The sequence below is a fragment of the Camelus bactrianus genome, chromosome 7 (assembly GCF_048773025.1).
Source record: "Camelus bactrianus isolate YW-2024 breed Bactrian camel chromosome 7, ASM4877302v1, whole genome shotgun sequence".
Taxonomy (NCBI): Eukaryota; Metazoa; Chordata; class Mammalia; order Artiodactyla; family Camelidae; genus Camelus; species Camelus bactrianus.
The window spans coordinates 12,914,166-12,930,431 of NC_133545.1; the positions used below are offsets into that span (position 1 = coordinate 12,914,166).

A 16,266-nucleotide genomic window follows, 5' to 3' on the forward strand; every position below is an offset into this window, starting at 1 on the left:
CCAGAGTACCAGCTGCACACCCCCAACACCCCGATTTGCTTACACTCAGTTAGAAGGAGCTGGAACACTGTCCTTCTGCCCTTCAAAAGGTACAACATCTTTCTAATTGCAGCTCTGTAAACCTTGTCTAACCACAGCCCATAGTGACTCCTGCCTCTGAATGCCAATCGCATTTACTTTGGTGAGTTGCTTATGTCGTGCTGAACTTGGCAACTGCATGAGATTTTCAGCTCCTTTAGCTCAGTGCTGACATCTTAGACGTCTTTGTGCATCTTTTTGTCCCCAGCTGCAGTTCTTTAATATAGAGGACCCCCTAATGGACTCAGTAGCAGTTCGTCATTATTGATAAAGAATTCTGTAGAGCTTGTGGTTGATCCTGAACTGTGCTTTGGTATAGTATATACTATGTTTTTAACATTACACACCTAGTGGATCAATAGACTTTGATGGAAATATAAGTCCCACAGACAGTATACACTATTTTAGAAATATATCCTTTAGGAATGGGCTAACTTGAAATTATCTTTGCACTACTTGATAATATAATCTTGATAAGCAGGATGAGTGTCATTGAATTTTATGAACATTGTTTCATATGTCAATGAAGAAATTTTTTCTATTATTTTCAACTCCCTAAGACATCAAATTGTGGTATTATACAGGGTAATCAAGAATTATACAGATTAACACTTTTCTAGGTGTTTAAAAATGTCCATTTAGATGCATATTTCCAACATTCATGTATTTTTGACATTTTTGACATATCCTGATTTTATTGTATCATATGTTCATAATGTGATCTGTAAGAGATACATACCTAGCATTCAGCTAGGTATAGGAATTAATCCTTCCTTTGGGCTCTGGATTACCGCCCCCGCCCCCCCCCCCCCAAATCTGTAGCTTCTAACAAAACTTACTATTTGGTAGAAGTGTGTGTCAAAAGGACTTTAGGAAGTGGGGAAGTTGGCACTTCTTAAACTAAGGTGTTCATGATTCTGTTCTCTTTAATAATGTGACTAGATTCTGAGTGGTAATCTATTTCACATCTGCAACACCAAAATTAAACGTTATATACTGATAGAAAGTGCCCCTGTTTAACTTATAATTTCTTCTCTTGAGCTTTGATAGAATTCAGTGAAATTGAATTCAGTTTAGTTTTTTTAAATCATGATTGACCCTCACTCATCCCTGTAGTTTCACCAGAGTCTGATCTTCCAGTAGATAATTTTGGGGTGGTGAAATGGAAAGGAAATGTACTCAGATGTGAAGCAACTTTTCAGTTCATCTAATTGTGAAATATAAAATCATGAAGAAACTAAGCAAATAAGTGGAAAAAAATGAAATAAATGAGCCAGTCCTTTAACAAATGACCTTTTAAAAATTCTCATGAGTTAACAGTTCTGGAAGATCATGAAGATCTTTAGCTATTCTTTTTTTTAAGTGGAAAAAATTATTCTTAACCCTAGAAAAATTAATTTCTCATTAAACTGTTAAGATAAAGAGGCGCATAGAATTATCCAGGTTCAAACTTTTGGGGTCAGTATTTGGCTTTTCCACTTATAGGAATCTAAACCCATCCCTTGACATCCTAGTTTTCAAACTAGGACCCTTGTAAGAATGAAAGTGAGGGTGCTCTTATTAATTGAATTGGCATCACAAGGGTAATTCTGGATTGTCCCAGACAAATTCAGACATGTGTTTACCCTGTGCATCAAATGTCCAGCCCAGAGCCTGATATGTACTAGGTGCTCAAGCTTTTAAAGTCTGGAGAATCCTGCGAATCCTGATAATAGGGTTTGAAGTCAAGTGTGATAGCATTTTACGGATGTAAATGGCATCTATAATAAAGAGTAGAAGGCAAATGGTTTAAAACTAGTATTCTGAAATGCAGGCTCACGTGCGTGTTTTTTTTTTTAATGCAAAATGAACATCTGAGTAAAGTGGCCAAAGGAGGGCCCCGGACTTTTATTGCCTTCAGCATGCAGGCTGTCAGAAATGCACCCCAAGTAGCCGGGAACCTGGATTTGTTTGTGGCATGAAGGGGCAGTGTTTTGTCTTTACAATAATAAGAAATGACTTCTTAGAAATTATGGACTTTACTTCTGCTAATTATGAGATGTACCTTAATGCCCACTTTATAGGAGCTGTTTTTCACTTGCCATATAAAAAGACTGTATTATATACAGTTGTGTGATATTAGTTGACTTAAATTTTAATAAATTTGTTTTTAAATGCTTTTTACTGGTCACATCCATGTAACGCTAAAAAGCACGTAAGGCCCTGAGGTGTATCTAATATTCAGTGTTTATGATTTTGACCTGCTCATGAGACAGAGTGGCGTGATAATGGGGACGTGCCTTTTAGAAACTGCAGTTCTAAACTGTGACTTGCTGTGCTTTCATATAAATGACAATGTGGCCGTCATGTTGCAGTTCTCTTGGGAGGCCACCCAGGCTCTCGTGGACCGGCCTGGGTCTGGTGGCCCCTCTAGGGAGCAGGTGTGATTATTGCAGTGGTTTCCAGGGCCCCTCACTCCCCCTGGGCTCAAAACCCACCCTCACACCCATATAGTCATAGCCTCCCAGTCTTCCAAGGAAGGCAAAAACTTCACTTTCTCTTCTAGGAGCCAAATAGGAAGGGCAGAGATGACTTTAAAAGCAATTCCTGTGTTGTAGGATCAAACCAGAAATGTTCACTGTGCCCTTGCCTTTTCTGAAAAGAACACTGACAGATAAGGAGGGCAGCAGGCCCTGGCGAGTACAAAGGTCAGCACAGAAAGGAACGAGAGGAAACAGCTCTTCCCAGAGTGGAAAACTTAAAGGCCCTCCCCTTCCTCGTCCCCAGCCTTGGGGACCTGAATAAATAGAATGCAAAAGTGTGGGCTGGACTCATTGCGAGCTCCACTCATCAGGAGGATTTGTTCCAGAAAAATACTCTCAAGGAGAAATGTTTGAAAATAAGTGGTCATTCCTGCAGGATTATGACTAAGCTACGCAGCTACCAGCAGCAGTTTATCCCCTTATAAGATAATTTAGAGATTTAAAAATAAATAATAGTAGTAGTAGTAATTATTATTATTATTTAAGACTTTCTTTTGCTACATCTTCTTTGAGCAGTTTGCTTAACAGAGCAAAATGGCCTGTGCTGCAGAATAAAGGTAATAAGACTGTGTTGGCAAACTTCCAGTTCTAAAATAAAGAAGTTCTGGGGTGTAATGCACAGCACGGTGACTGCAGTTAACAGTGCTGTACTGTATACTCGCAAGTTGCTAAGAGAGTAAATCTTAAATGTTCTCACTACACAGAAAAGAAAAGGTAATTATTAAGGTGATGGAGGTAGTAACTGACCTCATTATGGTCATCATTTTGCAATATATATGCATATCAGATCATCACGTTGTACACCTTAAATTTAGACGATGTTATACGAGGGAGGGGAAGTGAGGCTGTATTGGGAGTTGTGTCTGCTTCTTAGAAAAGTGGCTGCTGACCTTATAAAGGAGCAGCAGTGACCACACCAGACCAGGCCAGAGTCTGGGCAGCCGGCGGGGTGCAGGTTGTTTCTAGCCATGCAAATCTCCTCTCTGATCCTGGGAATCTGTCACCAGAGGTAGCCAGCGACAATTTCCACAATTTTATGACCCTTGGCTGTCATCCCAATAGCAAATAAGTCATAAACCATCCTTTTCCCCTCTGTAAAATTCCACTTCTACACCCTGGCCTTTCCACTGAGATTTTTTGAAACAGTCAAAATAGAGAAGAGACCTGCATCTCCTTCATGTAACATCACCATATTTCTTCTGCCACCTCTGACCCCTGGCCGCCGCCCCCCACCCTCCGCCCGGTCCTACCACGAAGTTCTTGAGGGTGGTGGAGTAAGGGGCAAGTTGGATCCCCCCAAATAAGGGAAATGCTTATTTTGCTTTGCCTGCTCAGTGGATAAGTTACTAAAAGCCAAGAGATTGCATAAAATATCTAGACAGTATGGTTATTTAATACTGATAAATATGGAAAAGCCATTCTCTATGTTATTACAGAATTAAGGGGAGATTGACCTCAGCAGAAAGTACAGTAGGAAGAAACAGGTGAAGTGTGAATTCTAAATAAGCAAGCCAAAATTGTCCTGTTAGGCAGAAGACTACCTACAGAAGTCAGTCATATTACACAGGTAGATACTGGAATTCAGGAACCAGACAAGAAAGGAAGCTTTTGTCAGATCTAGGGATCACGGTCAAAGGGAGTTCAGGGCAGGCATTGGGTGTTAGACAGGCTGAGGTTGCCCCTGGGAAGTCAGAGCACAGCCAAGATGAATTAGGACAAATGTGACTGCTGACCCCAGGACAAGAGCTGCCTGGACTCTGCCTTGGTTTGGGTACAAAAGTATTGGCAAGTTTTTCTTTATGCTCCAGAGTAAGGCCAGGTTCCATAGATGCTTATGACTGGTAATTGCTCTGTAGCTGGAGAACTAAGGTCTCTTGGAGTCCTGGCCAGTTAAAAGGCTTTATTCCATCAGCTGAGTGCCTACCATATATAATAAATTCAGCCTAATGTTAGAGGGGAAATAAGAAGTATGAAGTATAAACTGTTGCTTGTGCCCTCAGAATATAGCCTGGTTATGGAAACATGACTTAAATGTGTAAAAAGTTATATAGTACAAAAGATAAGTAATTCAATTCAAGACGAGATTTTGTAAGACAGAAATGCATTTTGTGGCCAAATGGGCAGTATGTGCGGTAAGCGCCTTAGGAATGGAGAGTTGGGGATATCACTGTGGGCTGGCATGGCCTGGGAAGAGGAAGCATTGAATTCTTACCTTTGGATAAGCTGAGAGAAATGGTGAAGGCATGCCAAATGGGGGAATGGTGTAAGAGCATGGAGGTAAGAAATATAGAGACATTCTAGAAACAATGAATAGAACAGCTTAATTAAAACTGAGGATTCAGGAAGGTTAATAGTTGGAAGTGAAGCCAACAAAGCAGTTGAAATCAAAATGTGAAGGCGTTAAGATTACTCAAATTTATCTTCTAGATGCTAAGGAATCATTGAAAGTTTTTGGACGGAGGAGTGACATGCTTAAAAATGTTCTAGGAAGATAATCTGGTGACTAAAGATGGGCAAACTAGAGGAGGAACGAGTGCGCAGGTCGACCAGATGTCTATGTTTGTTTTAGTCTATGAGAGAGTGATAAATTCTTTAATTATGGAAGTGGCAGCAAGAACAGAAACAAAGAGATGGATTCAAAGGACATTTTGAAGGAAGAAGAAATTTTGAAGGAAGGAAGAAACTCCACATCATCATGTGCATAGAGGCAAAAAAGAATCACCAAAGGTAAATCCACAGTTTTGGATCCAGGTGACTAGAATAGAGTATTTTATGAATAGACGTGGGGACATTATCATGGAGTGTGAGATGGCTAGATTTTTAGGGAAAGATAAGGAGTTAGTCTCTGGAAGATGATCTTTGATGTTGTAGCAGGAGGCAGCAATCATTACTGGAAGGTGCGAGGGAGAACTTGGCCTGTGATGAACATGTGGGGGTTGCCTGCATAGATATGACAACATGACAGCTTAAATCCAGAGAGAACAGAGTCCAAATGTTGGAAATGCCAACATTTTAAAGGAGGAAGAGGAACCAGCCGAGCACACAGTGTGTAATCAGGCAGGATGGGGAGGTTACAGATTCACACAGCACAGATAAAAGCATCAAGGGGGAAGTCGTGGTCAGCAGATCAGAGGTTGCCAAGAAGTCAAAGAGAATAGGGGCTGGACAAGGGCCATTGGGTTAGGCAATTAGGAAGTCATTTACCTTTAAGAGCACAGTGTGTGTGTGCGTCGGAGAGATGGATTAAAGAGCAAGCCTTGAAGAAAAGGGACCATAAACCATTGATTACAGGTGAGAAGAAGGAAAAGGATTGAAAGGGAGGATACACTGTTACTCTTGCCTGCCACGTTGGGAGTCTCCTTGTGCACCTGTGTATATGTGAAGGCAGAAGAGATTGTCACTGATTCTTCAGGCAACACTTTGTTAAGTACCTACTGAGGACTTGGATCCAGTTAACAGCGAGAACTTGAAAGCCGTAAGAGAGTGGACAGTGGAGGGCGTGTAGAATTCAAGAGTGGGAGAGGGTGAATTGTGAAAACAGGGGGAGCTTTTAACGTCGGAATGGAGAGAGACCTCTTCCTCGGAGACTGGAAAGATGGAAGGGAGCACGGACGGCGGGTGTAAATTCAGGAGTGTTTTGAAATGAAGAGAATAAAGGTGGACAGCAAGGCTTCTGGACAAAGTGGAAGGTGGGTTGTTGCTGAGGGAGAGGGTGGACTAGGGTGACTGATGGGTGAGAAGGTGAAAAGGAAAATGATAAAGAACCACCCTGGGTCGTGCTAGGGGGTCAGAGAGACAGACTGTAGGATGGCTACACACCGAGGTGCTTGGTAGAAACCCCACTTTCCTTGTGCTTTTACAGGAGATGTTTCTCAGCTGCAGCTTAGAAGATGGGCAGTGTTTGTTTCTGCTTTTCCCTTTAAGGCCTTATCCTTCCTCATCGCCTTATTACTTTTCCCTCATACGTTGTGAGATTTTGTTTCCAGTATCACCATAATTATACATTGTGCAGCTATTCCGAAGTTACAGTCTTACTGATTTCTGACGTTATCTAAATTGTGAATGAGATTTTGATATGAAATAACAGTACTTTCTAGATAAATTGACTGATAGATGAACGTAGAAGGAAAAGTGAGTGACTAGAACCCACGAGTTATGCTACCCACTCCCCCCTCAAAAAAGCTGATAAAATGTTTCAGACTATCTGAATCCAAACATCAGGACATGAGATTGACTGCTAGTCGATTCAACCCTGCAGAATTATTTAAGGTGACTAAGATGCCAGGGGGTAATTATGGTTCATCTGAAAGCTAGCATATCCCGAGTGGCTCTGTGATTCGACCTACATGGGAGGATGTTTCCTCGAATGAGTAAACCTGACAGCTTTAGGGTCTGTGACAAGGAGTAGCTGACCATGTGGGACAACTAGGTGTGTAACAGTTAGCTGGGCCACCTAATACAGGATTGCAACCCAGTGAGAATTGAGGAAGAATTTGTGTCTATCGCAAACAATATTTTTTTAAAAAGTAGGTAATGAACCAGGTCCTGGTATTCGAATTCTGTCTCTGAGTCTGCACTGTATCCCCACTTCAAGTCTCCTACCCTCCTTATGGTGGCAGGTGCACCCCTGGAACTCCTGGGGCCCCCAAACCGAGTGCTCAGACCGTGCTTCTGGGTGGAATAGATTCACTTTTCTGGCCTCGTTCTGCAGTGGGAGGAAAACACTCTCTAGGGCCCACACTGCCGGTCACAACTCAAGTGACTTTGCTGTTTGCTCGTGCAACGGTGACTAAAATGTTCATTCTCCCCACCCTTGTTCTCGCAGGTATGGCCTCACATGTGCAAGTTTTCTCCCCTCACACCCTTCAATCAAGTGCCTTCTGTAGCGTGAAGAAACTGAAAGTAGAGCCGAGTTCCAACTGGGACATGACTGGGTACGGCTCCCACAGCAAAGTGTACGGCCAGAGCAAGAACGTGCCGCCTCCTCAGCCAGCCACAACCGTCAGCACCTCCCTGCCGATCCCAAACCCCAGCCTACCTTACGAGCAGACCATCATCTTCCCAGGAAGCACCGGGCACATAGTCGTCACATCAGCAAGTAGCACTTCTGTCACCGGGCAGGTCCTCGGCGGACCGCACAACCTAATGCGTCGAAGCACTGTGAGCCTCCTTGACACCTACCAGAAATGCGGACTCAAGCGGAAGAGTGAGGAGATCGAGAACACGAGCAGCGTGCAAATCATCGAGGAGCACCCACCCATGATTCAGAACAATGCGAGCGGGGCCACTGTCGCCACTGCCACCACATCGACTGCCACCTCCAAAAACAGCGGCTCCAACAGTGAGGGCGACTACCAGCTGGTCCAGCATGAGGTGCTGTGCTCCATGACCAACACGTACGAAGTGCTCGAGTTCTTGGGCCGAGGGACATTCGGGCAAGTGGTCAAGTGCTGGAAACGGGGCACCAATGAAATCGTGGCCATCAAGATCCTGAAGAACCACCCGTCCTACGCCCGGCAAGGTCAGATCGAGGTGAGCATCCTAGCCCGCCTGAGCACGGAGAGCGCTGACGACTACAACTTCGTCCGCGCCTACGAGTGCTTCCAGCACAAGAACCACACGTGCTTGGTCTTTGAGATGTTAGAGCAGAACCTCTATGACTTTCTGAAGCAGAATAAGTTTAGCCCCTTGCCCCTCAAATACATTCGCCCAGTCCTCCAGCAGGTTGCCACAGCCCTGATGAAACTAAAAAGCCTAGGACTTATCCACGCTGACCTCAAGCCAGAAAACATCATGCTGGTAGATCCATCCAGACAGCCGTACAGAGTGAAGGTCATTGACTTTGGTTCAGCCAGTCACGTGTCCAAGGCTGTGTGTTCCACCTACTTGCAGTCGAGATATTACAGGTAAGGCCATCTGCACTGGGACAGGAGAAGCGGAGTGCCCAGCGGCATTCACAGAGCGTGCGCGGTGTTGGTCGCTGCTGGCGAGATCAGATTGCTGCTCTCAAGTGATCATAATTGAGTTGGGAAATTAGGACTTGTGCACATTGAAATGATGAGTAGAAACCATGTAGGAATGAAGCCAAGTAAGATTCTAGGTATAGATGTTCAGAGTTGGGAGGGATTTCTTGTGGCTGGGCAAAGAGCAAAGGCATGGGAGGGGTGTCTACACGTCCCACAGGTGTGGATGTGGGAGAGAGAGGGACATGCATTATGAAGTCACTTGTACAAGAATGCACAGGGCTCACAGAGAATCTGGAGCAGGGAGGGTGGAGAAGTTGAAAGGAGAAGTTGGGACCAGGATGGTGAGGTCTTAGATACCAGACTCAGGGGTGCAGCTGTATCAGTGAACCCAGAGCAAGCTCCAAAGCATGTGAACAACAGAGGGTAACGGGACGAAAGTGATGCTCTGAGATGTTTATGTCCCTGTGGAAAAGGGTGGGAGAAGGGAGTGTCTGTACCCTGAGGACCCGTCAGCCGTCTCCTGTGGTGGGAGAACTCCAGATTTGGGGTCAGGAAGGTGAAGGATGGTAGTACCCTTGGTGGGAAAGTGCGAAGCCCTCATTCCTCACTCATCCAACAAGGGTTTACTTCACTTCTGACATGAGCCAGCCACGGCACTGGGCCCAGGACAGCAGAGGCAAGGACCTCGCCATCCTGCAGTCTGTAGCGTCTGGCTCCCACCCCTGGCTCCACGTTAAAATCCAATCCAATCCATGGGGCAGTGAGGGGGCTTTAAAAAAATAACCACAAACTGACTCGACATCTCTGGGGGTGGAGTCCTGCACGGGTGTTGGTCGCAGCTCCTCCGGGGCTCCCAGCCAGAGTTGAGAAGGTCCCTCCGGTGCCGGCCAGATGAGCTCTGGCTCTGGAGTCAGAAAGACCTAGGGCTGAGCCTCATCCCTCCACTCGCTAAGCGGTGCACCTGGGCTGATGGCTCGCTTCTGTGCCCCTTCATTCCTGACCCAGAAGCTGGGAAAGTCCAGTCACCAGCTGGTGGGGCTGTTGGATGATGGGGCAGGAACACGGCCCGGGATCTCCGCCCGGTACCTGGCCCGCAGTCAGCGTGCTGAGCATGGACGGGAATGGGATGCTCGTAAGTCCGCTCCGGGGAGACGGGATGGGCTGTGTTGGAGGGGATGTTGAACAGGTGATAGTGGAAGTTGATAAGAAACGAAACTAAGACTGCCCGAGAAGAAGGCTGACAACACATTTAAGAGGTGGATGTGTAGGCAGTAAAACTGGAATCCCAGGACTGATCCATATCAGAGCCACGCTGGCCCGCACATGCTTCCCCAGACTTCCTTCCGGGCCGCAGAGAAAAGGCTGGAAATATGCTCCCACACAGCCCGCCACCCGTGCTGAGGCTGCCCCGCCCGCACCCCTTGTTTGCCGATGTGCTTCCCTGCAACCCGGCCAGGCTGCTGCAGGCACCCCCACCCCAGGGCTCCGCCCCCCCCGCACCCTGAGCCTGCAGGTCTCAGTACACCCCCTTCCCTGAGAGGTCTGTGGCCACACGACACATGTCCCAGCTACCTCCTCACCTCCCTCATCTTAATCCTGACTCAGACAGCTTTCCAGTCCCCTCCACCTGCGCTGTCTCTCCCCCTGCCCTACCCTCCCGCTTTCCGGGTCATTTTCTGAATGACGGCAGCTCATTTCTAGGCTCTTTCTTACACCCTTCACCAGCCGTTCCTTTGGCACTAGGTTCAGGTGTGCATGCACACATCTGCTTCCCTGCTGGGCTCCGGGAGGGAGGATCTGCTCTCGCTCACTTGCTCCCTCTGCACTCACTCGCTCCGTAGACCTCTGTGCTCTGCTATCGCCCCTCAGCTCCGGAGCCCCGTGTTTCTCACCAGAGCTGCACAGAGAGGGAAGCTGTGAGCCCAGTGCTGTGGCCACTGAGGACAGGGAGCCTGGGCTGCTTGAAGGCGAAGGGAGTGGACCCTGAGGACCCCAGGAGAAGGGGTGAAGGAGGAGGCTGGGCTGGGGCCGGGACAGCAGACGTTCTCTATAGGAAGTGCCTTTCTCTGAGCACGAGCTCTGGGTGGCATCATCGAGGGTCACCAGGCCGCCCGAGGGACAGCAGTGCCTAGGCCAGCTCCCTGCTGCCATGGTCACTTTACATTTAGGGGTGCCGGTTCAGCATGCCAGAGGCTGTTCTTCCTAGGTCTTGGCCTGAATTTAGGGTGAACCGCAGTGAAGTTGGGCTACTCAAGCATTTATTGCTTGGTTATGTTGGTATCATTTAGTGAGCAATACTGGCTTTACTCATGTTTACTGAAAATTGAGCACAGCAACTTCCAAGAAGACTTAGAAACTCTGGCGGGAGAGAGTATAGCTCAAGTGGTGAAGCACATGCCTAGCGTGCACAGGGTCCTGGGTTCAATCCCCAGTACCTCCTCTAAAAATACCTAATTACCTCTTCCCCCCACAAAAAGAAAAAAAAAAAAAAGACTTAAAAACGCTATTTAAAAAGTAGTTCATAAATTGCATCAGTTGACTTTGGGCTCTCGTGTTTTCACCTTCCGGTGCCCACGTGACATTGGCACCCCTCTCCCAACAGACAGACTCTCCAGGCTCACTGTGCTTCCGTGTCTGCCCTGAGGCCCGGGTGCTGGGGACCCCACTTCAGGAGATCTGGGCGGCAGGAGAAACCGCTGCTGTGACGGGTGTGGAAGGCTCATTTGCCGAGAGTCATGGGCTCTCACTAACTCTGCTCTTGGTCTCCCACTTCTGGCCCCAGCACCCCCATTTCCCTCAGAAGGCCCCCCCTCTGGGTGTGGTGTTACCCCCTTTCTTTAGCCCTGTGTGACCACTGCCTGAAATTCTAAGCAGGATAACCTCTTCCTCCTGTGGCCACTTCGGCCCTCCCCCAGTGCCCAGCTCTGGTCTCAAGGGCACAGTCACCGTGGAAGCCAGCCAGCTCTTCATTCTGCCTCAAGTGGTGCTTCGTCTCTCAATTGGTTGCAACATCCTCCCCTTCCCCCGGTCCTGTCTGAACCCCGGAGTAGTTTGCTGCCATGCATGGCGGTCTGAGGGTGTGAGGACAAGTCTCGAGCTCTGTCTGCTTGAGTCCCAGGCGTGTGGGACAGCCCACTGCTGGCCACATTCATCGAGTTGCTTTTCCTGATTGCTTTGCCTCTTGTAGGGAAGAGGAAGGTGGTCGGGAAGTCTCTCCGGTTGTCCGTTGTTAATCTGAGAAGGGAGATGTTTTCAGCTGCATCTTGAGAGAATGCCTCTGTGTTTGAGCAGCCTGAGGAGAGGGATCACCACGCTGTGATTCCAGCCTCGAGCGCCTGTGTCTGAGCTGGGCGGTCGTCCCTGGGGAACCGCTCACTTTCAAGGGGGAGGATGCTGACACGTCCCTCCCTGTTTGAAATGGACAGTGTTAGTCTCAGCTCACCCTCGTCCCCACCTAGTAACGTGAAAACAGTATGATGCAAGGAGGTGTTCCTGTCCTAGTGTGCAGTACATGGAAAAGCCGGCGTGTTGCAGGGAGCAGTTTCCCCAACTGTTAGGCACTTACTTGGCCAAAATCGGGCATAGGGTGTAGGTATCCTGTGAGACAAACATTCTGACTGTGTGTTTTTCAGGAAACAAAGGCTCCTTCTTTCATTTTTTAAGACTGATGTGTGGGTAGCCCCTGCCAGCTTGACCCTCCAACTTGAAGGCCAGTCACATAGTTAACCATCAGACCACGCTGGCTCTCAGGCTTTATGGTGCGTAAGAATCACCTGGAGAGCTTGTTAAGCACACGCTTTTGCCAAGGTCCTGTCCGAGACCTACTGCACCAGAGTCTCCAGAGAGGTGTCCCTGGAGAAGGTCCTCCCACTGCACACGCGTGCGCGCGCAAACGCCCCCAAAACTCGCCACGGGGAGTTGGAGGTACGCTAGTGCAGGTGGGCTGGGGCCACTCAGGGAGAAAGGGACTTCCTCGATGGCGTCACCTTTCAAGTGTTCACACCCTAAGGGGTCGAATTGTAGGTAATCCTGTTCACTTCTGTTAACACACCTTGGAAATCCCTGCCTTTTCCCAACAGCAGCCCTGCCTTATCCTTGGGGATTACATTCCAAAACTCCCAGTGGGTGCCTGAAACTGAGGATAGCACTGAACCCGGTATATACTGTGTTTTTTCCCATGCGTACATGCCTAAGTAAAGTATAATTTATAAATTAGGCTCAGTAAGAGATTAGCAACAATAGCTAATAATAAAATAGAACAATTATAACAGTACACTGTAATAAGTTATGTGAACGTGGTCTCTCTCTTTCTCTCTTGGAATACCTTATTGTACATATTTAATGCCTTTTCCATCTTAAGTAAGCACTGTCATGCAGTGGCCGTAACTTGCAATTTGAGGCATGACAGCAAAACTAGCACAAATTTCTTTTTCCCTTCTTCATGATTTAACGAACAGAAGATTCATCCTTAGAATCGATCTTAGCAAGCTCAGCATACTTCCTTCTTTCCTTCAATAAGAAAAGTGGAGACCTTTCACCTTTTCACTTAAAGGAAGCACTTCACAGCTTCTCTTTGGCATCTCTGAATTGCCAGCCTCACTGTTCTGGCCATTGGGGGCCATTATTTAAGTAAAATAAGGGCTACTTGAACACAAACCCCGAGACACCACAGTCAATCCGATCACCAAGCCCGCGGCTAAGAGATGCTGTAGGAGACTCGTGGGCAGGATGTGCTGGACGAAAGGAAGATTCACGTCCTGGTTGGGACAGAACAGGATGGTGTGAGGTTTTATCACACTGCTCAGAACAGCAGGCGATTTAAAACTTACGAATTGTTCATTTCTGGAATTTTCCACGTAGTATTTTTGGATCACGGCTGACTGTGGATAAGGGGAGGACTACTGCTCTGCCTCTGCACTGGTGCCAGTTATTTTTTTGGAGCAAGCATGAATTGATGCTGGAGAATTTCCACTATCAGCGTGACCAGTAAACTAAAAACAAGGCCAAATATTAAGCTCTACTCAGGAAAAACAAACAAAAAGACATGCCATTCAGGCAGGGGATAGTCAGAGATTAAAAACTGTGGCTTTATTGTTGCTGCTCCAGGCTGTTTAAAATACTCTTGTCGTCTAGACTTAATTTGAAACACTTGAGACTATTACGAGGCCCAAAAAAAAAGGAGCAGGGGGAGCTTAAAAATTTAGGACGTAAAAAATAGCCAGTGATCTACTTTTTCAGAATAATCCGACCTTTTTTGTCTGGTTCTTTTGATTGCAAACTATCTTCGAGTTGATTCCATGGTTGTTTTAGATGAGGGTGGAGATATATTTTAATTCAGTTCAATTCATCAAACATTCCGTCAGGACCTACTGTGTGTCCTGTGGTCTGTGGGCTGGAGGTTAGAAGATAAAACCTGATCTCTAATCTGGAGGCGTTTTTGGTTTTTCTGAGATTAAAAGACACAAACAAATTGCCTAGAGTGGAATTCTGATGCTTTGATATTGCAAATGTTTGGTCACTCAGCAGATATTCATTGAGATTCTAGGGAACCAGTGGTGAAGAAAAAAAAACTGTTAAATAAATTGAAAATCAATGAAAGATTTTGCAAGGTGGGTTAATAGGGAAGTTTTATAGAGCAAGACCAATACTGAAGGAATCTTGAGGTTGACCTTAAAGGAAATGTGAGATGGGGATTTGGGGTAGCCTGAAAGCCTCAGAGTGGAATAAATAAGGGAAGCAGTAGGGAGGGAACGACAGTGACACCTGCAAGGAGCTGAATGCCTGGGTTGGAAAGTGAGTGTCAGATAAGGGAGGTCTGACAGTGGGGAGTTCTGATGGAGGCTTGAGGGGCTTTGATTGAGCAAAGTAGGATCGATGACATTACATATGTAAAATTAATCAACTGGAATGGGGGGTGTGTGTGCGTTGAGTGGAACCCGGAGGGTAGGAGACAGTAGTAATTACAAATGAAGGGAAGAGACCCTAGATTATAATGGCGATCACCCCCCCATTATAAATATGAACACTTTTAGTGCTTTTAAATTCTGGTGCTGTGATTGCAGAGTTGGCTTAGAGGGAATCCTTGTTTGTTTTGCTGCTATTTGTTAATGAATTTTGCTTTCCTTAAGGCACAGTTGTGACGCTCTGGTCTCCAGAACCTGATTTCAGGTCCCACCACTGCTATGGAGTCATAGGCTCTGGAAGGTGCATTGAGAGACTTTAGCTCCAGTCCTGGGCCTGTCCCTCCCCAGCCAACTGTGTTCCCCTGAGTCATTATATAGGTAGATGTCAACTCTGAGCCATCCGCACTCGTGCGTCTGGATCCCATTACAACCAGGGCCTGGGCTTATGAGACAGGTGGCCAGAGAGGATGGTTCAGTCCTTGGTCAGGAGACAGTCTTCTCTCCTGTGGGCTTACCTTGGCCTCATTAGCTCACACTGGGAGCCCTCCCTGATCTCCTCCCTGGCAGCGGGGAACATGGCATATTCCAAAATGCCTACTCTAAGTCACTTCAGGAAAGGGGCGTGGCTTAATAAAGCCATAAAAATAATTTCAGAAATTGCACAGCTTGTGCAGATTATGAAGTATAAAAGATTTCCACCTAGAAGTTAGGTTTGATTGAAAAGAAGAGCACTGAAAGCAATTGCATTGCAGGCGTTAGCTTTTTAAATTAATTTGTCTTTTTTACTAGCAGGTTCAACAGGAAAAAGTGCTAGTTTACATCGGAGAATATTGAGTGAAATAGTCAACCCACTGGTCATCTCATTCACCTGGATGAAGGAGGTGGTTATGAATATGTAAAAGCTCTTAGAGCTGCGGTTTCTTTTCTGAAGAGAAGTAATCAATAAGTCATCTGCGCTGTAAGGTTATCTTCAGTTTTCCCTGACTTGTCTTTAGGACCTTGAGTTGTGTGGTGAAATAACTGGACATTAAATTTTTCTTTAGTATGAAATAACTAAAGTGAGAACCTTTCTGTGTATTTGAGTGTATCTCTGCCCGGGTGTTCCAGTCCCTCCTACACACACGCACGCACGCACGCACGCACACACGCACACTCACACAAATAAACTCAGATGACACAGTTTAAGCCCACGCATAACACAGGCAGACGTCGGTGTGCTTGTGAACCCCTTGGTGACAGACGCTCATGCTCAGCTCCAGCAAAGATGCTGATGGACACAGATGCCCACCACGTGCAGGGAGACGCGCAGACACATGCAACTAACATGCACGTACACGCAAGGACACACACACAACCTCAAAGACACTGGAAAACTATGCCCCTTCACAGGTCACCAGAGCAGCCCCAGAGGCCGAGGGCCCAGATGCAGAAGTGATGTTGATGCCCCGGAAACTTGGCCCAATTTTCTCAGCCTTGCTGCAGAGCTGCCACCTACACGTTCCCAGATCTGAGGACAGTAGGGCTGGAACCACTCTCAGGCTCAAGGTATAAACCAGTTGTTTTCCAAGTGTGATCCAAGGACCCTTCTGCCCCTGTACCACTCAGGAGCTTGTCAGAAATGGAGGTTCCTGGGTTGCAAAACAAATCTTAACAAACAGGCTTTCCAGGGGTGGAGCCAGGGGACATACATTTAAACAAGCTCTGCTGCTAATTCTTTTTTTAAAGCCATTTTATTGATGCATCATTGACACACAAAGACCTGTCTGTATTTAATGTGTACAACTTGATGAGTTTCGA

The 16,266-nt window shown here is 46.6% G+C and overlaps 1 protein-coding gene across 11 annotated transcripts in view; it reads left to right on the forward strand.

Moving 5' to 3' along the window:
* The window catches only part of HIPK2 (homeodomain interacting protein kinase 2), a 182,937-nt gene that overhangs the window by 48,030 nt on the left and 118,641 nt on the right, over window positions 1-16,266 (forward strand). For 10 of the 11 annotated variants that reach the window (XR_012508058.1, XR_012508057.1, XM_074366931.1 and 7 more), the window contains exon 2: window positions 7,426-8,506. Coding sequence is in view for 9 of the 11 variants with exons in the window: in XM_074366931.1 (XP_074223032.1) it covers window positions 7,426-8,506 (1,081 nt within the window). In the remaining 2 variants the exon portion in view is untranslated. Of the gene's footprint in view, window positions 1-4,899; window positions 6,290-7,425; window positions 8,507-16,266 lie in introns of those variants that run through there. The other variant, XM_045510986.2, reaches the window with a different exon arrangement.